Source organism: Rhinolophus sinicus, linkage group LG01 (genome assembly GCF_036562045.2).
Source record: "Rhinolophus sinicus isolate RSC01 linkage group LG01, ASM3656204v1, whole genome shotgun sequence".
NCBI lineage: Eukaryota > Metazoa > Chordata > Mammalia > Chiroptera > Rhinolophidae > Rhinolophus > Rhinolophus sinicus.
In genome coordinates this window covers 180545404-180568328 of record NC_133751.1, presented here as the reverse complement: position 1 = coordinate 180568328, position 22925 = coordinate 180545404, and the positions used below count along the sequence as shown (strand labels likewise).

Sequence of the window (22925 nt, the reverse complement as noted above, 5' to 3'; positions counted from 1 at the left end):
AAGACAAGAGAGTCATATTAGAGTGAGATTCTTAATTGGTCCACCTAATCAATGCCTTACAAAAGCCATTGCTCACCACCACACATTCCAACAAGATTCCAGTTTTCAAATTAATGATTCACAACTCTCACTTTTCTGATATAATTATCAAAACAATATTTGTCAAATGCTAAATACAGAAAGGGCCAGATTCTCTACCTAAAACATAGAGATCACAGAACTGCCTTAAAATATAAAGAAAATATTTTTATTTGTATAACAAAGATTAAGAAATGATGATATAATAAAGTTAACAGTCATTGTCAAGACACGAGTAGGTTTGAAAAGCTATAGGTGAATAGTCACTTTCATCCAACCTTTCCTCAATTATTTTAGAGAGCATCTCTGGCATATTCCTGAATCTTTAGCATGATGTATCCAGTTGATTAAATTATGATTCCTTTCCATTAGTCTTCATTATTTTTCTTTTTTTTCTTTTTCTTCTTTTTCTCTGGGCTCTGAAAAATAACCAAGAGTGCTTTTGAAAGAGCTGTAAATGTACAGGTGAGTAATAACTTTTCCTTATAAAAAGCAACGTAGACATATTTCTCTTGAAAACAGATTTGAGGGAAAAGATGAAAAATTTAAAATATAAAAATCACCTTTATGAAAGTGATCTGTAGCAAATCATATTGTCTCCCCTACTCAAAGCAAACACATTTTGTAGTAAGGATCTAGGGTTGGGAAATAGCATTTTATAACATAAATACAACACTGTCGTTTTATTTTTACTTTCCCATCAAGAAAACCATTTTTTTAGAAACTGCTCGCTCATTTCTGATAGAGAGTAGAATAAAATATGGAGACCCTGGACCATGGCAATAAAATACTGGTAATTAAAAACAAACATACAGGAACCGCTGTGCTGGTGCATGGTTCTTCCTCAGAAAGCGGTTCCTCCTTAATGTGTTTCTTCTTGTCCTTTTTCTTCTTCTTCTTCACAGATATCTCCTGTTCTTCCACCACTAGTACTTCTTCTTCTTCTTCCTTTTCTTCTTCTTCAACTAAATAAGATTAGTGTAAAAATACAATAATTAACATTGTACCAGACCTCACTCCCCCCCAAAACCTTGGAATCTTAGTTGTTTCCTATCATTCTGGTCAACCATCCAATGTTTATTATATAATTTTATAAATATAAAAAGGTCCTTCTAACACTTACCTAGGCCAAACTTCACAAGTGATTTATAAGCTCAGAGAGAAGCAAATTTCTCATGATCATGTGGCTATGCATAGAAATTAGAATTAAAGCAGATCATCTCATCTCATCTCCAAATTCAGTGCTTTTTGGGTAGTCCATTTATATCAGAAATGATTAAGAGTTTATGCTCTGGAGTTAACAGTCCTGGGTTTATTCAATCTGCGCTGTGACCCTGAGTTAAGTCATTTAACCTAGGTAAACTCAATTTCCTCATCTGTAAAATTTAGTAATGTCTATCTTATTGGATTATTACTAGGATTTAACGAGATAACACATGCAGAATACAGAGCACACTGCTTGGCACATTTGAACAAGGATTCAATAATAGGTAGGTATCATTAAACATTCATTGACCAAATACTTATTTAGTACCTACTATATGCCATGCCCTAATCTAAACAGTTGAAGATACAGCAAAACACAAGAGAGAAAAATCCCTGTCCTTATGAATCTTTTATTTTAGTAGGAGTAGGGAGACAAAAAGTACATGATACACTCACTGCACAATATTTTTACATAGTAGTCAATGTTAACTATAAAAATAATGCAGGTAGAGAAACACTGAGGAGGGCGATGCATGTGACGTTTAGACAGGACAGTCAGGCAAATACCTCAAAGAGGTAAGAAAGTGAATGATGTATGTATCTTGAGGGAAACTATTCCAGGTAGAGAAAAAAAGAAACGCTAAGGTTATTTTGGGAGAAAGGAGGAGTTGGCAAGTTAAGGAATAACAAGACCACTGTAGCCACTACATTAAGAAGTGGTGGATTTGACATGTGGTTAGAGTCTGGACATACTTTCAAAGTATAGTTAAAAGGATCTGCTGCCAGAGTAGATTTGGGTTGCAAGAGAAGATTCAGGTTAAAGGCCAAAGTAACCAGAATTGCCATTTATAGGATGGAGAAAATTGTGGAGCAACAGACTGGGAGTGGCAAAGATCCATGAATGTTAAGTTTGAAAAGCTTACTGGATATACAAGTGAAGACACAAATCTGGTGTTTTCAAATGCTACTAATGGGTTTAGGGAGCTCAATAAATAGCAGCATAGGAGTTAAAAAAATGTTTTCTTCATCTAGGGCAGGAGTCCACATTTGCTGACAGTGCACTTTTGACCACTGAGCTACTTAGAAACCAAATGTTAAATCAGTCATTGCTTAAATGCCTGTCTTGCTAGACTATATGGTAGGCACTCAACACTGGTTAAGCTACTAAATGGGAATACTTGCTTACCAACTTTGCAAGACAGCCTAGTTCACAGGAGACCACCTTTTAAATATTATTACTATGATAGCAGGCTATCCAGTATGTGATCACTCTAGTCCATTCCACATAACAGAAACAATGAAGAAAACCACTGCTGCATCAATTCTACACTTAACTATATAACAAAAATATTTCAGTGACTCATTTAGATACTACATACCTTTTTTCCTTTTATTTTAAGCTGATTCTCAAAACAGTTCATGCCGTGGAAACTAAAATTTTGGTAAATTTAGTATAATATGTATTGCATTCCCACATAGTCAAAGAAATGCTTCTCACATTCCTCTGTGAAGGCAGATAAATTATATCCTAACTATCCCCAGACAACACAATGGCTTATTAAAACAGCACTAGCTTTCAATATGGAGTGGTTTCACAATCAAGTTCTTACCCAAAACTTACGAAGTCTGTACTAAAAGAATAAGAGTATAAATGACATTTAAAAAATTCAAACTAACCTTTAATATTAATCTTGGTTTTTTTGGCCTTCTTTTCAATTATTTCATCCTCTTTATCTACCTGTTCTATCTTACGTTTTTTAGAACACGTTGGCAGTGTAGAGTCACCAGAAGGATCGTAAGTCTTCACTTCACTGAAAGAGCCAAAGAGTTTTAGAAAATCCCTGCAAATGTCTGCAGTTAAAATAATTCTAAAAAGGTTTAAAGGAAATAACATCAGATAACACATAAACATAAAAATAAAATGCTATTTCATTTTAGTGACTTTGGGGCAGTTTATGAAAACTAATAGTTTCCAAAAGGTAAAGAGGTAATTAATATCTTCCAGGCAGCTCAATCACACTTCAAGAGAAGTGGTGAGCTAAAGGAATTCTGATTTAGTAACCAATGTAATGACTATGGTACAGAAAAATACTCAGCATAGAGGAAAAATGGAGAAAATCTCGTTATACCAAAGGAATATACTAGAAAGTAAAAATTGAACCAATTCAAGTTTCAGAATATAAAGTAACTCAATGAAAACTAAAACACCCCAATTAGGTTTAATATAGGCGACTTCATCATAAGATTCCAAGAGGCAGCGGAACGGGGATACATATGGATAGAATTCCTAAAACCCAATGATTGTTTTTGTTTTAACATAGCAGAAAGAATAAAATTGAAGTACCTAGTGCCTAAACCGTGAACTAAATCTCATAATTGGTGTTTTAAGCACATGTGTTTGAAGTCATAGCATAATGCATGGGAACATTAAAAAATTGTATAAAACAGCTGAGGAATATTCTGTTTCTTATTTTTTAAGCTGACTTGTAGGCTTATGACTGTTTTAACTCCTATAAGTTAAAAACATTTATAATTTAAGAAACAAAGACCCACCATTTGTCAACTAAGAACAAATCAGACTTACTTAGAAAACTCACAAAATATAAAACATTAATGCCCACACCAAATACATATGGTTTGTTTCCGTAATAAAAGAAAACGATTTTTCTGAATGTGTATATTTAAATATATGTAAATATATTCATAGTCCATATTACTATATATTACTCTTCCCACCCACTTATAGCATAAAATTTATTAAAACTCTTAATGGGGGCCCGCCTAGTAGCTCAGGGGGTTGGAGTGCCGTGCTCCTAACACCAAGGTCGCCAGTTCAATTCCCACATGGGCCAGTGAGCTGTGCCCTCTACAGCTAAGATTGTGAACAACAGCTCTCCCTGGAGCTGGGCTGCAGAGAGCAGCGGAGGTTGGGGTAAGCTGCCCCAGGCTGCTGAGTGCTGCTGCGGGCAGCACTCTGGGTACCGTGTGCTGCCATGAGCGGCGAGCGGCCAGTGGCCCGCGGCCAGCGGCCAGCGGCCAGCGTGAGCTGCTGTGAGTGGCCGACCGTCAACTGGTGACTGACAGTCTCAGCCGGGGTGAGTACAAGGCTCTTAATACCAGCATGTGCCAGGGAGCTGTGTCCTACACAACTAGACTGAGAAACAATGGCTTCAACGGGGGTGGGGGAGGTGGAACCAAAAAACACTGATTACAAGATTCCTAAGTAGAATTTATTGGTAACGACTAGAAACGTTCATTTTAATTTTATGGTTAGGTCTGAATACTACCATGCCTCCTAGCCATTTTTAGACTTCTCTCCTTTCAAAAAACATAGGTTAGAGTAACACTGAATGAACTTTCTTTTTGATAAATGGTATACTATATAGGAACTATGAATGACAAATATTTACTATCAATATTTGGAAATAAGTTAAATATTAAGAAAAAAGTCAAAACAAATATATGTACTTATTATAATAATGTAAAAATATGATATGTGTATATGATTAAAAACTAGAACTGAATATAGAAAACTAAATGGCAAAGAAAAAATTAGGGGAATACTGCAGTGCTTCGGTTTATACTAAAAAAACTGCTGTCAACAATTAACATTTAAATAAGCAGAAATTACCCATCCGCACCCCCCACCAAACGTACTCACCTTTTATGTTCATATTTCTCCGCTTTTGCTAATGCCTTTCCTGTTCCACTTATTTTCCTTATCTAAGAAAAGAAAAATTATTAGTGATTTTCTAGACAATTTCTTTATAGTATATACTCTAATATATCAATTCTTCGTAAATATAAGGAAAATTGTTAACAGCAGGAACAAAAAGAATGTATTAGTCAAACTATAATGCATCATAAAATAAAGCTGTTTAACAGGTGAAGTGAGTAAGTACATTAACTACTCATAATCAGTTAATTTTTAACAGGTAACATTTCTGCAATAGACAGAATGTGTTTCTTACCCCTCTATCTTCCAAGGTCCTCAACCTGGCCTCTAATTTGGCTCTGTTTTCAACTCCCATTGCAGAACTGGAGTCTTCACCAAAAGCATCATACCGGATAGCCAAAACAGTTTTGGCTGCCAACATTCGAGAAATCTAATAGAGAACTGAAAGTTAGAAACATTCACTCTAGGATTTTTTTAAAATCAGGAATTACAAAAGTATTTTGAATCACATAACTCAAGCCAGCTATACTACATTCGAATCTCTGCCACAATATAATGGCTAACCGGTTATACTGCCATCATTTTGATAGATGAAATGATCTTTCAGTAGTTCATTGTTTAAAACTTGCTCAAACTAGTCTTCCAATGCCCTCCTTTAGTTTCTACTCAGTGATGTTAGTTCTACACCATGAGGTCATCCAGAGAAAGTATAGTTCCCGTTTCAAGCTAATTAACAGTTTATTTTATTGAACCCTTTATTTCTCCCACCACTCTGCTCTGAATTTTATGAAATTTTAGTCTTTTGTTCAACTGTGTCCTACAAAAAAACGTGAAAGTACCTAAATTTGTTTAAGCCTGTTTCCTCATTTGTAAAATAGAGACAACACTGCAAAGAGCTATTATTTTTTTGCAATTCATATATGTTGATGTTAAGTTGGTTTCCCGCCACAAAGAATACTTTTGATGTGCCACCCACCCAACCCCACCAATGGATAAATTCTAGGAAAATACTAACACACTGAAAGAAAACACTTTAACAGGACCAATAACACTTTCTTCAAACCATTTCTTTCAGTTTTTGAAGTGTTTTTTAAAGAAGTCATCATTCTCTATTTCAAGAGAAAAAAATAGAAAAGATTTATTGCATACTAGAAAGCATGTGGAAAATGTATTGTTTGGAGAGAAAAAAAGGCCTACTTCAGGAAAACTGTAACTCACCTTTCCTTTGTGTTTGGGACTTGTCTGGCCTACAAGTGAAGCATGATAAATGAGACCATACTTAGGGGTATCTCGTCTAGACTTTAGAGCTCTAAAGAGTGCCTTTTCTGCTCCAAGAATCTGAACTGTAGAAGCTGCATGTTTGGCCAAATTCAAAAGAGAACCTTCAAAAGAAAAGTAGTTACAATGCATTCACTTTCAAGTATTTGAAAAGTTCCAAGCATTAAACACAAAACCTACCAGAGTAAATAAAAATCTGATGTAATACAGGATTCTATAGTTTGGAATTCCCTAAAAATCCTGATGCCTCAGCATTTGTAATTATTCCATTAGTACCAAAAGCAAAGGTTTGTGATATGTATGACAAACTGGAGATTAAGCTTATTCAATTTTACTTATTTTAGTAAAAGTATTACTATTTTACATTCTATTAGCATACCACAGGATATAAACATGTATTTACAGACATCTCTCAATCTAGCCCTTATTTTTGAGATGTACTTTGGATATCAAATATTCTGCTGCTTTAGATATGAAAAAAACCCATACAAAGAAATGGAAACTTATTAGGACAACTTGATAGTAGAACTAAGTGATAAACTCCACACTTTACTTACCTGTGTTAAGATACGAATGAGGAAATATGCTTATTAAGTACACTAATTAGGTATACAACATTATTGCTTTGTTAGATTTGTTACATAGATTTTCTGTCAGAAAACACCCCCAATATTAATGCAGTCACTAAACCATTATATATACATGTTTAAAATTCAACAAACACACATTTCTGCTTATTCCTGCATCTCTCACTTCTATAAGTTCAGCTAACCTATGAAATTTTGGATGTAGACAACAAAACCAGCCTAGATAATTCCATACTTTGCAACTGAGGGTCTCTGAATGGCATATTTGACCAATGAAGGAGCTATTCTGAACACTTTGCTGTAGATATGTTAAGATCTGTGATGAATTATTACAATGTCTCCAGTAATCTAATGAACTAGTACCTCATTGTATCTGCAGGTATGCAATTTACAATATTTTTTAGCAGCTGTCATTACATCACCATACGCATGCATTAAGTTTTATTATAAATCTTTTCAAAACATTTTTTTTCAAAATATTTTTTTTTGTATGTCAACTATATTAAAATATAAAATAGTATATCCAATAGCAACAGATTCTCAATCAAGCATATATAGAATCATGCATCACATGACATTTTGGTCAATAGACCACATATACGACAGCAGTATACCATATAGCCAGGTGTATAATAGACAATACCATCTCTATGATGTTTGCACAATGATGAAATTGCTTAACGCATTTCTCAAAACATTTCCCCATCGTTAAGCAGCACATGACTATCTCAACTGTTGTGATTTTTTAAAACTATTCAAATTTTAATGAGTTTTTATTATAAAATATTAACTGATTTCATCCTCCTACTTTCACCTGGTTATTGTAATTAAGCACAACAAACTTCTGACAATGGACAAGTGTCTCAGAAGAGGTAGTGACTAAAGATGCCTTCATTATCCAAAAGAAATCAGGCATACAAATAAAAATCATCATTGAACACTTGGTCCTCCGTCCTCACTCATATACCATCTACTTGTTTCTTTAATAACTGTAGTTTAAAGATTTTTAAAAAATGCTAGTTAGAAAACAACTCAACTCTACCCTTGTTTACAAATTACATTAAAATTATCACCTGCATGAGCAATAAGCCGTGCTCCAACTAATTCCCCAACCATGACTGTAACATTGGGTGCAATGGCCATCATTCGATTTTGCAGGTATTCATAGAGCTGGGTTCTATATTCTGAGATTTCAATCACCTAATATAAGAAACAAAATAAATAACTCATAAATGATTAAGAGTAAAAATAGCATAAAATTCACGTCTAAAACTAAATTATTGTCTAGCAGTGTGCAACTCTGGGAAAACTGATCATTCCTTACCTGTTCTTATAAAAGGGTTGTTGAGAAGATTTTATTAGATAATGTATGTAAACAACCCAATACACTGCCTGAAATGTTAGCCAATATTACTGTTCTTTTTAAAAACCTCAGGGGTGGCTGGTTAGCTCAGTGGGTTAGAGTGTGGTGCTGGTAGCACCAAGGTTGCTGGTTTGATCCCCGCATGGGCCACTATGAGCTGTGCTTTCCTTTGAAAGAAAACCAAAAAAAACCTCCGAAGAGTAGACATTTGTCATCCTCTCTGATTCTAGTATAGTTCTCTCCAAACGAGGAATAAAAATATCACCACAGGCTACAAACGTGTTAGAATTGTGTAACTTAAGCTATACTTCTCTGCCCTCTTAATGAATTTGTAACTCATAATTCAGCCAATGGAACAATACAAATACACTAGTACTCATAACTTCACTTTAGCATACATTTTCCCCCTTTCAGTATATATTAATAAATCAAGATGGCATCAGATGAGGTAGTGACTGAACACCCTCATATTTATTTATCAGGTGAACGATAGGTTTAAAAATCATCATTGCCACCAGAAAATGATTGTTACAGAGTTGGTACCACAACTAGTTTCCCTATGTGTATAGTTTACCTGAGTGCAGAGATGCAGAATGTTGCAAATATCTTCCTCTGAAACCTCTGTTCCCATAGATATCTCTGCAGCTGCTTTGACTTCGGCTTCAACTTCTTCTGGCAGTAATTCAGAAAGCTGAGCCGAGGCATAATTCTTCCTATCACCTATAGAATGTTTGCAGAGGATGAAGAAAAATCACTCCAACAAATTATATCAAATCCACCAAACAGTCAAAACTAAAAGTAAAGATAAGCCAATTAAAAGGGTGCCTAAACAAAACAAAAAGTGAACAAGTTTCACCTAGTAATTTTCCTTATGTAATGCTTAATTATAGAGATTAAAATCTCTCCCCACTACCTCCCTCTAAAAAACCACACACAAACACACACACACACACACCCCCCCATGAAATACTGTGATAGATAATTTGTAGTTAAGATTATATTGAAACTTGGGCCAAGAATTGTTGGGGTGGTAATGTGATAATATAGTGTGAGCCAACTAACTTATATTCAGTAATAATAGTCAGGTTCCTCTACTAATAATATTACTGCATTATTAGTATAGAATATAACACTAACAGTATAAATAGCAATATTACTTTTGATATTCTTATTAATATATTTCAGGATATCCCCCAAGTCTATAGGTGTCCCTATTAATGGGGAATTCCCTGAGGCACATTCACATGAATGTGAGAAGCCAGTTTAAGAAAAAGCAAGTTAGAGCCATGTTCTATGGCATGGGCCATCAAAATCAAAGTTTAAGTTAATTTTGTCTCTATAATGTAACAGACATTGATACAGGTATACTCCTAAAACAATGTAAATTGTAAAAAATTCTGGGAAGTTTAAGAAAAATTTTAACTCATGTTTTAGGATGCAAATAAATTATTTTCAATGCCTTAAAGTTACTCACCAACTTTCTGTAAACACTTGCAGTATGTCAAATTATCTGAAATAATTTTTCCTAATTCGGGGAAATGCCAGCCATACCACTCTCTACACCGCATAATGTAGTTGTTTAGTTCTTTATCTAAGTCATCCAACAAGGCTGCAGCAGATTACAATGAGAAAACAAAAAACAGGAACTTATTTATCACTTTAACCATTTTTAAATGTATACATTTCAGTGGCTTCAAGTACATTCACAATGTTGTACAACCATTACCACTATCCATTTCTAGAACTCTTTCATAAGTTGAAGCTCTATATCCATCAAACTCCTCCCCATTCCTACCTCCCCCTAATCCCTAGTAATCTCTTCTACTTTTTCTCTGAATTTACCTATTCTAGGAATCACACAATATTTGTCCTTTTGAGTGTGGCTTATTGCACTTACCATGTTTTAAAAATTCATTCATGTTATAGCATGCATTAGACTGTCATTCTGTTTTAAGAATGAATATTTCATTGTATGTATATACCACATTTTGTTTATCCATTCATCTGTTAATGGGTGTTTCTGCCTTTTGGCCATTGTGACTAATGCTATTATAAACAAGGGTGTATATAAGTATCTGTGTGAATAACTGCTTTCAATTCTTTTGGGTATATACCCAGAAACCCCATTTAAGGGGATTTTTAAAACTGGAAATTGTTTAAGACTGATATTTATAAAAAAAAAAAAAAAAAAAAAAAAAAAAACCCACACAAAACACATCACTTAATGATATGGGAGAATGACTTATTATAAAACCAAGTGAAAAAAGCACAACACAACACAATACAGATCCCACTTATGGTTTTAGCATTTTTTTTTCATGGCAAGACAAATGAATTGACTTATATAGCATAATTCACATTATTCTAACTAGTCAAATTATGGGCAGTTTTCCCTTTTTCTATTCTGCATTTTTCGCTTTATTTATTTATTAAAAGTTCTAGCTAATCTCCATTCTCTTCATCAACAGACAGAACTATAAAAGGTAGTTTTAATAGTAGGAAAAAACCACGTGGAACAGACAGAATAGACTTCACAGTACTATACTTACAAATTGCCTGAACAATCATGGTATCCACTTTATCAGCACTAAATTTCAATCTGTATCGGGATAAGCTGAGAAGGCAGAAAATAACAAATTACTAAGACAGCATCTATAAAGAGCATTGCATTTATGTAACATCTGAAACTCTTTACCCAAATTCCTCCTTTAGAGCTACATTTAAACAATTTTTTCTACGTAGGAAAATCAGTTGAACAAGTAAGATCAGAAAATACACATTTAAAAAGAAATAATAAATCTGTCCTGCTATAATCCATAGTTCTGTAACATTAATTTATGAATGACAATTAGGATAATGCTGTGTAGCGCAAGTCATGTTGGTTCACAGATGATTTTTGCAACATATTAATGCTTTATACCAGCAGGTATGAAAAAATACAGCACTGCAACTCTTGAAAACAGAAAGCCGTGAAGGAATAATACCGTATACAAGGGTTTCTTAATCTTGGCACTATTATCATGGACCTGATAGTCTTTGTTGTGGGGGACTATTCTGTACATTGTATGATATCCCCCTCTACCCGTTGTACATTAGTAGCAGATCCTACCCAGTTGTGAAAACCAAAAATATCTACACATAACCAAATGTCCTCTTAAGAGATATCTGATTGCCTACCACTGTTGTACACGCCAATTAATCACGTTTGAATCTTGACCCAGTTTAGCTATTTGTTCCCTTAGAAATGCTTATTAGCAAGTTCTTCCAGACATTTATGCATTTTGCTTGTCTAAGTTAGCAGAGCTTTAATTCTCCGTCAATCTATGCTCAATATTTTTTGTTCACACAGACCTGTTTACTGTAGTATTCTTTTAATATAAATTTAACACATCGTTTTTACTGTATTAACATTTTTTAGGTTTTTTTCTTTATTGGGGAAGGGGAACAGGACTTTATTGGGGAAGAGTGTGTACTTCCAGGACTTTTCCAAGTCAAGTTGTCCTTTCGATCTTTAGTTGTGGAGGGCGCAGCTCAGCTTCAGGTCCAGTTGCCAGCTGTTAGTTGCAGGGGGCGCAGCCCACCATCCCTTGCAGGAGTCAAGGAGTTGAACTGGCAACTTGGTGGTTGAGAGCCCGCGCCCCAACCAACTGAGCCATCTGGCCACCCGGGAGCTAAGCGACAGCTCATTGACTTCATTCTAGTTGCAGAGGGCGCAGCTCGCTGGCCCATGTGGGAATCGAACCGGCAGCCCCGTTGCCCAGAGTTCACTCTCTAACCATCTGAGCCACTAGCCCACCCCTCTACGGTTGTTTTTGATAGTGCTCTGCTTACAAAGTTGCATAGGTTTTGAGTAGTTCACCCTTAACCTTATTTTTTCTTCTTCATAAGCTATTGATTTAGTGCAACTTCACGTCAAGCTTTTCAGAAACACAACTACAGTATAGAAGAAATGCCTGTTCTAATCTAATAGACCTCTGATTAAATATGATAGGTCAATGTGCTTCTCTTTGAATTATAAAAATGCCACAAAAATCAGAGCAAAACAAGCAAGTCTCTCTCACTATAAGAGATCATGGCAGATGAGAAAATGTGGGGACATGCGAAGTAGATGGAGTAGCAAATGATTTAGCAGAGATTAGAGAAAAAAAAAGAGAGAAAGCCCAAGAATTGTGGGATCCAACATTAGAGGGGTAGAAAACGCCTATGGTGAGGGTTAGAGTCCAGGCAATGGAGTCAGAATGCCTGGGTTCAAATTCTGGCCTCCTTACTTACTGGCTGTATTGACTTTGGGCATTAGCTTCCTAAGCTGTAAAATGAGGGTACTACTACTACTCATTGTTACAAGAATTAAATTAGTATGTATAACATGCTTAGAACAGTGCTATATAATTGTTTATTAAAAACTAAGCTGACTTGGGGCAGCCGGTAAGCTCAGTTGGCTAGAGCGTGATGCTCTTAACAACAAAGTTGCCGGTTCAATCCCCACATGGGCCGCTGTGAGTTGCACCCTCCACAACTAGATTGAAACAACTACTTGACTTGGAGCTAATGGGTCCTGGAAAAACACAAATAAATACAAGTTAAAATTTAAAAAGCTGATTTTATTTTTCACTAAATCTCACCTGTGTGCCAATCCAAGACACATAGCTGCCATTTCACGTGGTTCTACCCCAGGGATTAATCCATCCATCTGTGAACGAATTCCTCTCATAAGTTCATTAACAAGAGGACTATGGATGCAACTGAGATTCAGCTTTTCCTATAAAAACAAGAACATCTGTATTAAATAAAGAAATAAAAGTTTCCTGTAATCATTAAATATTCAGATAGCACTGAGTTAAATACACCCATTTCTCAATTTCATAAAAAGCAGTTTCTAGTGTTTGTGGGGAAAACACCTCAATATACTGTTGGTGGAAATCAAAGCTGGTGTAAGTTTTCTGGAATACAGCTTGTCTACATGAATCAAAAGCTGTAAAGAGATACAGTTTAACCTAGTAGTTTAGTTTTTTTGTTGGTTTGAGAGATCTTTTACTGTTACATTTAACTTCTTTTTAAAATTACGAAGGTAATTTTAATCAACAGTACTATAGGGAAGGGGAACTGAATAAAAAGCGAAATTCTGGGTCGTAGGCCCTTTCACTACAGATAAATAACTGTTCGAATCCTTTAAGTACTTCCAAATACATACGTGTTGATATGTATGTGTATACACATACATAAATCTTCATAAGTACAGTTTAAGTTTTTACACAATAAATTTTGTTCCCCACACCTGCATTTTTGTCCCACTGCAATACTTTCATACAAATCTCCAGTTCATCAAATGCATATAATGATAGGCACACAACAATGTACATATTGCATCATGTTTAAGAATCAAATACTTAGGATATATATGATTAATAGTGTAAGATCTTTTTAAAGAAAAAAATTAAAGATACTCAAACCCACTATTCAGCAATTTGTTTTCTGTGTGTATGTTTATTATACTAAAAGTTAATGTTTTTAACAGAAAAATATAAACTAACATTTGTGGGCACTTCAAAGGATGAAGATAAGAGATCGACACCATCACAGGAAACTACATTACCTGATAGTACTAGAAATAATCTATTTAAACAAACTTCTTAAATTTTAAATCTTGGCTTTAAAAACCCTCAAATCGCTTTAGGGCTTTCCTACCTAAAAAACCTACAACATAATATAATCCTTACTTCAATAATCAAAAATCAAAACTGTCACAACTGGCTCTCAAATTGTTCTACGTTTCATATTTAGAGGCCTATTTTTCCACTTACCTTCCACTTTCACTTTGTTTAATTTCTAGCAATCTACTCCCTACTAAAATTTCCTAACATACACCTACACTAAAAAAGAAATGTCATGACCCCATTTATGTTGGGAAAAAGAAAATGAGGTTAAAATAAAAATATGGCAGGATATACATAAAGTGTTAACAGATCATCTCTGGGGGACAAGGTTAAAGCTATTTTTTTAAATCACTTTTTGGTGTATTTGTATTTTCTACAATAAATATACGTATGCTTAGTCCTAATAATCACATTGGAAATCAATTATTATCTAGCCTAGGGTAAAAAGATCAAGTATGAGAACTTATGATAAACAACTCATTACAAAGGCTGGGCTATGCAGTCACTATGCTGAGCTCTTATTAGCAGGCATGAAAGAAAATCATAACTTTACCTTTATGACTCCTCCTAGTTTAGCATCAGCTACAGCCAGGGGCTCATGGGCTTCTTTTACTATTTTCTTCAGAACTTTCTTCAGCTGCTTATTGATTTTGCCCTCCATCAGAGCGGTGAATGCTTTTCAGGAAAAAGGAAAAGAGTTAATTCTCAAATTTTTAACTGTAAGAGCTTAAGATCTTATTTAAATTTTTAAAATAAAGCAAAATAAACATTTCCTTTCAAAAGGGCTGAATTTAACATTACTTCTGCAATGAAATGATAAATGTAAAAATGTTTTACAAGTTATACATTTCATAATCTCATCTAATCTTGCCACCCTGATTTCCACTCCAGAACCAGGAGTTAAAACAGATCCAGCATCCCTACACCACATGAACTGAGAGCTAGAATCATAAAAATGTTAGAAACAATCTACTTGGGAATTGGGAGAGGTGGGGGGAACACCCACCCAGACTGGCCTGATGCTCTGGATTCTGAAATAACCTAAAATCCTGTCAAGAATCTGGTAATAAGAGGTGTATTCATTCTAGAGGTTCTGCTGCAGTGCAAGCACAACTGAGTGGGGTTTTATCTCAGCTAATCCTTGACCCAGAAGAGTCATCAGGCCTATGTGTGTAAACTTCCAGTGAGGGAACTTCCTACCAAACACAACCTATTCAATTTTGGGACTGTTTTCATTTGGACAAGTTCTAAATCTACTTATAATCCTCACCCTTTCTTCAACCTACACTTAAGATTTTCTGGACCCACCTGGATTAACAATTCTATTTGTTTGGGTTTTAGCTGAATGTAAAGTATGTGTGGCAGGAATGAAGTCTGTCATGACTTCTAAGGCCAAGCATTTAATCAGCTGGGTGCTTGCTCTTTCCTCCTGACTACATATCCATCCATCTGAATTACAACTCCATTTTACCTGTTATCTGTGAAGATGAAAGGTGCAAAGACCGCCTGGCTACCACACAGCTCCAAGAGAGGTCTCCACACTCTAAGGAGCTAAGATTCAAGCTATTTTTGCTGGGTTTTTCACCTTGTATACTTTGTACAACACTGACTCCTTAGAGCGCACCTTTCTATTGAGAGTTGTATTTTTTCTTAGAACTTCTTAATCTTTCATAAGTGAACACTTGTATTCAACTTCCTGCTCCTAGTTTTCAATCTTCCATATCTATTTTTGTACTTTAACCTAGTGTTCGCCTTTATTTAAAATTTCTTAAAAGTAAAACTTTCTACCCTAGATCTATTCTAACATTTACAAACATTTATCTTCCCTTTATCAAAAAGTCTGTTAGTTACTGTTCACATGTATTTTTAAAAGACAGTACACACAGAGACGGTGACAGGGATAAAGGGAAGCTGAGTCTTTCTTTGACTTATTTTTTCTACTGGACACTGCTGAGCAGCCCCTAGTAGTTTCCCACTTATCCAAACGTAGGCTAGCCCAAATTTTACTGTGGCCATTTGAAAAACTTGTAACTTGAAAATTCGACCAAGAGTAAAAATAAACCTCTCCATGCAAATGGCATATTTGAACTTCTGGGACCAATATAAATTCTTGACATCACACCCCATCAGACTCTTTCTTAGGCTATACAATTTAAAATGCATACTCTGGCATGTTGAGCTACTGAGTTTTGGTTCCATCATGTCAAAATTGCCCTGTAAAGGCAGTAGGAAGTTAATTTCCAGGAAAGACTCTGTTCTCTTAATAAGGTAACGTTCAATTTTTCCCATCTAAAAAATAGATGGGAAAAGGCATCGCAGAAGTGCCTATGATCGGGTTATTGACAGAGCTCCCTACTTTCATTCATTTACTCCAAAATATGTATATATGTGCTAGAATCTAAGAATTTAACAATAAACAACACTGTCTCTCCCCTCATAAACTTAGAGGCAGAGGGAGAGGGTCAGAGGGTTCTCACACGGTATGGCATTTCACTCATTTATCTTACATTATCTTAAGGAATATACCAAAAGCTCGGTAGGAAAATGAGATACCTCTCGAGCCTCAGTTTTATCACCTGTAAAATAGTGATACTATTATCTACCTCACAGGATTGTTTCAAGGATTAAATAGTTTTGGAGTGGTGAGCACAAAATCTGACAATCACTGTATGATCGCTGCATTAGCTATAGTAAAAACCTTCTTCATGTTTTGGTAGAGGTGAGGCTTGTACATTTAATAGTTTAATAAGGACTGGTCAGAAATATACCAAAAAGCAATTCAAGAAGCCACTTGGGATCAGGGCTGTAGCACTTTAAAAGTCTAGGAGCTGTTCAAATCAGTCTATGTGAACAATGAGCCCCAGAGCTGGAGAATAGGTAACACAATCTTCCTTGGGATTTTACCAAAATTCTACCCATATTTAATTTTAAAGCTGTGATTAACAGAATTATCCTTTAAGTCTCCAGACAAAAATTACGATAGTTGTGCTTTATGGCTCTATGATGAGGCTTTAATTACTAACGGATGAAGCAAACCTAGAGCTATTTTTAAAAATTGGCCCGTTGGTGGGTCTTCCTTCTTATCTCTTTGCCAACGTTGGGGTGGCCCATTGATAATAAAATACAATTCCTAATTTTCACAAGAAAACTATCCCTTCTCCTATGGCTGATAAAATTATTTGGGTCTGTCAAATTCTTGCCTAATTTTAAGCCATATTCTTCCATATGGCCCTTCATTTTCAAATTATACCACCAAGTAGTTGGCTGATTTGATATAGAATTTAAGCAACTTAAAATTTATGATTAGTGTTTGATATCTGGTCTTGTTTTCCCCAACATTAAAAAAAATCTAACTGCCTACTGAAGCCAAGCCTAGTTAATAAACCTTATTACTATTATCCCACCATAAGGACTAGTTGGAGGATATGAGTCATCCATTCTTCTAAATCATTAAAAATCATGCCCCCTTTACGTAACAACTCCTATGCCTGTTGCTTTTATATTAAAAAACACACACGCACAAACCTATATTAGTATTCCTAAAACTTGTAATAAGCTGAAAATGCACCCCTGATGAGCTGTTTTATTAATATTTCAACTATGAATCCTGGCTATTCTCAACTTTACCCTTGGATGAAAATGATCAGAGCTGTGTGCTTGACCACATTACCTTGGTCCCTTGTAGAACAGCTTTTACTGAATTGTGCTTTAGCATTATGCTGTTGGATTCCACAGGGAGATCAACTTAACCACTTCTCAGCTCTCATCACATGGGGGGAAAAACCAGCCCTATGGTGAAAAAAGCTAACTCAATGTTGTCTCAGTGGTAGTGACGAATATGTTAGATCACTAAAATTCAGTTCCAAAAAGAATGCATCATTGACAACATTGAATAAGGTTAACTCAGGCAACTGAAGCAAACTTTTTAATAAGAATAACAAACTGCCAAGATTAAAAACAGAAAGGTAGTTTTTGACTTTACCTGCTAATGCTTCTGCTGTATCCTGAAATTTCTCAAAATGTTTTAGCTTTACTCTAGAATTAAAGAAAAAATAAATGTTATGGGTGCATACTGATTTCTGCAAAAGCCACAAATTTAAAAAACGGAGTTAGACTGCTTTTAAAGCATATACCAATAAAAGAAACTTTCCTGTCATTGGTATCAGGGCAAAAAATTAGATGTTCTTCATAAAAGAACCAGTTTCTCTAAATGTTAGGCTAATAACGTTTGGACTATTATAGAGAAGACTAGGTTTTGAAGGAAGCATAGAACAGTAGCAGAGAGACTTGCTACCCACCCCATCCAAATCACAAGAAACACTCTGACTTGAGGTGGATAGCTTCTGATGCTTAAAACCAAGGACAGAGACGCCTTTTACTATACAGCATACAGTAGAAGTGGCCTTAAGAAAAGGTTTAAGAGTCCATCTTAGGTCAGGAATCTCACGACATTTGATTTGCCCATCCCATACAAATGCCATTAACAATAGTTTATTGTCAGATCTCATTCCCGTCACTCTTATTTTATCCCTTTCTTCCCCATACACTATATGCAGGGTAACATCATTTTATATCGAAACAAATACACACATTTAATTCATTGTCGTCTCAGTGGTAGTGACGAATATTTGTGTGAGATCACTTAGCTTCAGTTCCAACAAGAATACATCATTGACAACAATGAATCAAGTTAACTCAGCGAGTTGAAGCATACAGCCCTTTAAAAAGGAATACCAGTCTTCAATTCTGTCTAAAATAGTGTTATCTTAAGCTAAGTTTTCTTACCTGGTCAGAGAACACCCCCGTGGGCCCTTAAAATACACATTTAACAACAAAGATTTAAAGAAAAAGTAATAATTTCATCTTATTCCGCATTACTCCACCTCCCATTTGTACCCTTTGAGGTGGCATGTGTTCTTATCTCTCTGTACTTGCATAAATGCACATATAGATGTAGAAGAACACAGCAAAAATGGGATCACACTATATAAACTCTGGAGCATGGTTTTCTCAGTACATCACGGACCTCTCTCCAGGACAAGAGATCTGCAGATACACTACAATTTATTCAACAATTCCATTATTCATGGACATTTAAGTTATTTAAAATTTTGGGTTTTTGCCACTACAAATGCTGCAATTCCGTATTTTGTTTCTCTAATTGTTTAGTATGACACTTCTTTGGGTTCAAAACTTTTTAGCAAGCTTAAGTAGTTTCCTTCTATTCTTGCAAGTTTTTATTAGCACTAGCAGATGAATTATCAAATGACCCAAGGACATAACACAAATTATCCATAATGCATCAAGAGCTCAGTTAGGTCCTTCCTAGGATCACACTCACCAAATGAGCTATTCCAAAAGGTGATTCCCAGAGGGTGAAAGAGCCCTCTTGTATCTACCTTGAGGGAAAGTGAGCTCTAGCTCTCTCCCCCACCACTCATTCCTTAAGTTGGGCATCAACATTATACTCATCCAGAGACCTTGGGGAATTCATGTATACCCTTCTAGTGATTTACTACCTAGTTATTACTCCGGAAGACGCTAAGAGGTAGAAGTCAGAAAGCATAAATAAACTGCAAATTAAGTAAAAAAAATATTAGACTATCACTAACTTAGAGAAACTAAAAGTTAAATCGATCAGTAGCCCATGCTTTTGACAAGTATTACCTTTAACAGAAATTTATATTTAATTCACAATCAACTTGTGTTTTCAAATATCTTACAAAACAGTAATTTTGTGGTGCTGTCCAATTTAGTCTGCAACTAATAGAAATTAGTTGGGATAAACTATACTCCAAACAAGGAACCTATTAATTAGGCTCATATCAATATTATTCCTGAAATAGATTTCAAAACAAAACATTATGAATATAACATATGAATCCGGAAAAAATGTAAAAAGAACATCTAAATTCTTAGTTTCAAGATGACTTACATTTTATTTGCTTTCTCTGGAGTTTCAAATTCTTTCCACAAACTATCAACCTCTTGAAGTTTTTTCTCATTCAAAACCTGTAATAAATATTTAAATATTAATTTTGTTTAAATGATAGTTTAGGCACGTATATATAGCTACATTCTTCAAGTACAACTGTACATGTAAAATGAAGATGGTAGAAGCTGTAATTCTCTCTGAAATAATGCCCCAGTGTTTTTACCCAGCACAAATTCTTGGTCAAATAATTGGCTCAAGTACAATTGTACATGTAAAATAAGGGTGGTGGAAGCTACTTTTCTCTCTGAAATAATGAAACAGTATTATAGAACATTTAATAGCTAGACGAAATTCAGATCTAGTTGGTCTTTTTTGAAAATTTTTCCATTTTTAAGGAGACCTTAACCCCTTCAAAAAAGATCACGTTCAAACAACATCAAAAAGCTTTCTTTAGAACACTTTTAAAAATATATCATTATTTTACACTATTAATTAAACTGACCTGTCAACAATTTTAAGATATCCTAATTTCAGGGATGTTAAATATAGAGAAATATGGATTTTAGGATTGATCCTACCCTAATATTTGAGCATTTGACTTATCACATAGCGTACCGGTGAGGATATAGAGAAATAACTTTTATTCAATCTTAATTTAATGAAACCAATAATCTCTTGAAGGTAATTTGGTAGCATCTGTCAACATAAAATATGGATATCCTATCCTATATGATCAATTGTAAGACACATCCTCAAGTAAGAAAATTAAAAATGCAAAGGAAAAAAAGGTGCTATTTTAATCGATGAAACAGTCATTAATACTTAGGGATATATTCTTCAAAACTTTCTGACTCTGTGATTTTATTTATGCACTGTTAGTAATCATACTACACACTTGTATCATGGATGTAACTCTAGTTTTAACAACCTAGAATTACAGGGTATGAATATACCATCACTTATGCCTTATTATTAAATATTTATTTATAATTTTTCCTCATCCTTCAGAAAACATTTTTGTATGCATATATATTGCATGTCTATAGAACTACTGGAAGTGGAGTTAATTAATCATATAGGTTATGCAAATCTTACATTGACAGATGCTACCAAGTTGCCTTCAAGAGATTCTATTAGCTTCACTCAAATCATCAGTGAATAATAGTGCAATCACAGACAACTCCAATGAGAGGAAAAATAAGCAAAGCCAGCTTTTGGTTAATTACTATTTTATTAGTTTCCTTAAAAATAACAAGTACTTAATGTAATAAGTGCAAATAGAAGTATACTTTCTGGTGAGGATGCGGAGAAAAGGGAACCCTCATAAACTAATGGTGGGATTGCCAAATTGGTGCAGCCACTATGAAAAGCAGTATGGAGGTTCCTCAAAAAAAAATAAAATAAAATAAAAAAATCAAAAATAGAACCCGGTCTTATTTTACTATGAGACCCAGTCTTATAATATAATATAATATAATATAATATAATATAATATAATATAATATAATACTGGGTCTTATACTAATTTTTGCTCCAAAAGACGCATTAGAGCTGACTGTCTGGCTAGGTCTTATTTTCGAGGAAACAGTATGTATAGTGCCAGGTGGAGACTAGGTTAACAGGGGGGATTGCTTCATAAATTATATAAATGTCTAACTACTATGCTGCACACCTGAAACTAATACAATACTGAGTATCAAATGTAATTGAAAAATAAATAAAAACAAGAATGTATATATATTTTCAAATGTCAAAGGAGAAACTTGGAGAATAAAAAGTGAAAAGCTCTCCCAAATCAAATCAACATTTTGGTATGTACCTTTCCAGACTTTCTACACCCACGCGACATAGGTTTTGATTCACAACTAGAATCATACTATACTTATCTTACCTAGCTTTTTTTTTGGCTTTATATATGAAACATTTGTTTTTCATTGCTGTATTCATATATTTATAGAGCTCAGAAGAGTGCCTGGCACGTGGATTGCACTCAACTTACTTCATTCTTCCTAACATGTCAATTCCGTAGCATCCCACTACTCAAATGTCCCGTTGTTCAAACATTTCTGTGCTGAACTCTTTAACTTCAACTTTCCCTAGTAAAACAACCTACTCAATTTGATTATTACCAGCCCAGATTTCTCCTCTAGACTTCAAACTGGAAATGACGATTGCATTTCCATGTCTAATAGACATCGCAAGCCTCACATAGCACCGACTGGAACTTTTTAGCCTCCGTCTCAAACCCAACAACCTGTTGCTCTTCTCTTCCTTATCATCACGCACCCACTTACGTAAACCAAAAACCCACATACATTCCATCAACCAATCCCATCAGTTCTACCATTAAAATTCTCCCGATATTTCCCTTCAAACCAACCTTAATCCAAGTAATTTTATCTTGTCTAGATTAAGACAAAAATATCCTTGATTCCTATCTTGCCCTATAGGAATCTATTCTCCACACAGCACAGCAACTTTATTAAAACACAAAGTGGATCATTCCTCTTCCTAATACCTTTGTCATTCTTCAAAACACTCAAAATAAAACCCGAACTGCTTAGCATAACCTGTAAAATCTAATACGGTTCCTGTCCACCTTTCTAACCGAGTCAAATCCTCTAACCCAGAACTCGGCACCCCAAACGGCGGGACCACGTGTTCACCGAAACACGCGCCTCCCTGGCCCAAAGCCTTCCGCTTGAGAACTGAGGGACATAAACGCCACCCACGCTATTCTGAGCAGTGTCGTCCTCTCCTGAGGTCTTTCCTTCTCTTCGCCTGCCCAACACCCACCTTCCCCTCCAACGACTCAATCTCCCACCTACCTTAAAGATGGCGTAGCCGACGGACGTTTCAAATAGCACTAACATGGTGAGGCCGGATCAAGGTGCTGCGCGGCCCGCCGCCAGCTCCTATACGTGTAGAAAAAGACCAAATTTGTGGCCCTCCCCTAGGACTGCAAGGCCGCGGCAGGCCAAGCGAAAAACGCGCACGCCTTGCAGCAAAGAATCAGACGCGCTGCCTAAACGTTCCACCCTGCACTGTGTGCAGAACGTGTAAACCCGCGGCTCCTTCGCCAACGCTTCTGGGATGCGACGTCACTTCCGACGGGTGACGTCGGGACGTCACTTCCGCAAAATTCCCG

The 22925-nt window shown here is 35.4% G+C and overlaps 1 protein-coding gene and 4 non-coding genes across 6 annotated transcripts; all 5 read right to left on the bottom strand.

The window, feature by feature from the left end:
• Positions 1-225: 225 nt before the first annotated feature.
• NOP58 (NOP58 ribonucleoprotein) lies at positions 226-22899 on the bottom strand. Of its 2 annotated transcripts, XM_019726833.2 has the most exons (15): positions 22606-22899; positions 19778-19854; positions 17825-17877; positions 14396-14517; positions 12811-12947; positions 10738-10802; positions 9663-9797; positions 8763-8908; positions 7899-8025; positions 6179-6342; positions 5256-5390; positions 4946-5007; positions 2962-3095; positions 892-1043; positions 226-497 (listed from the first exon to the last, which is right to left on the bottom strand). In XM_019726833.2, the coding sequence occupies exons 1-15, from the start codon at positions 22648-22650 to the stop codon at positions 447-449; spliced, it is 1605 nt and encodes a 534-aa protein (XP_019582392.2). In that variant the 5' UTR covers positions 22651-22899; the 3' UTR covers positions 226-446. The 2 variants fall into 2 exon arrangements, with proteins under 2 accessions (XP_019582392.2, XP_019582394.2); XM_019726835.2 differs by lacking the exons at positions 17825-17877; positions 19778-19854; positions 22606-22899 and adding an exon at positions 17513-17651.
• LOC141568119 (small nucleolar RNA SNORD11) lies at positions 7684-7766 on the bottom strand. The gene has a single exon (XR_012491138.1). It is a non-coding gene; the product is annotated as a small nucleolar RNA SNORD11 (small nucleolar RNA).
• LOC141568120 (small nucleolar RNA SNORD11B) lies at positions 8620-8705 on the bottom strand. Its single transcript, XR_012491139.1, has one exon. It is a non-coding gene; the product is annotated as a small nucleolar RNA SNORD11B (small nucleolar RNA).
• On the bottom strand, positions 17651-17735 carry LOC141568105 (small nucleolar RNA SNORD70). The gene has a single exon (XR_012491121.1). It is a non-coding gene; the product is annotated as a small nucleolar RNA SNORD70 (small nucleolar RNA).
• Positions 18439-18527, bottom strand: LOC141568104 (small nucleolar RNA SNORD70). The gene has a single exon (XR_012491119.1). It is a non-coding gene; the product is annotated as a small nucleolar RNA SNORD70 (small nucleolar RNA).
• Positions 22900-22925: the final 26 nt, after the last annotated feature.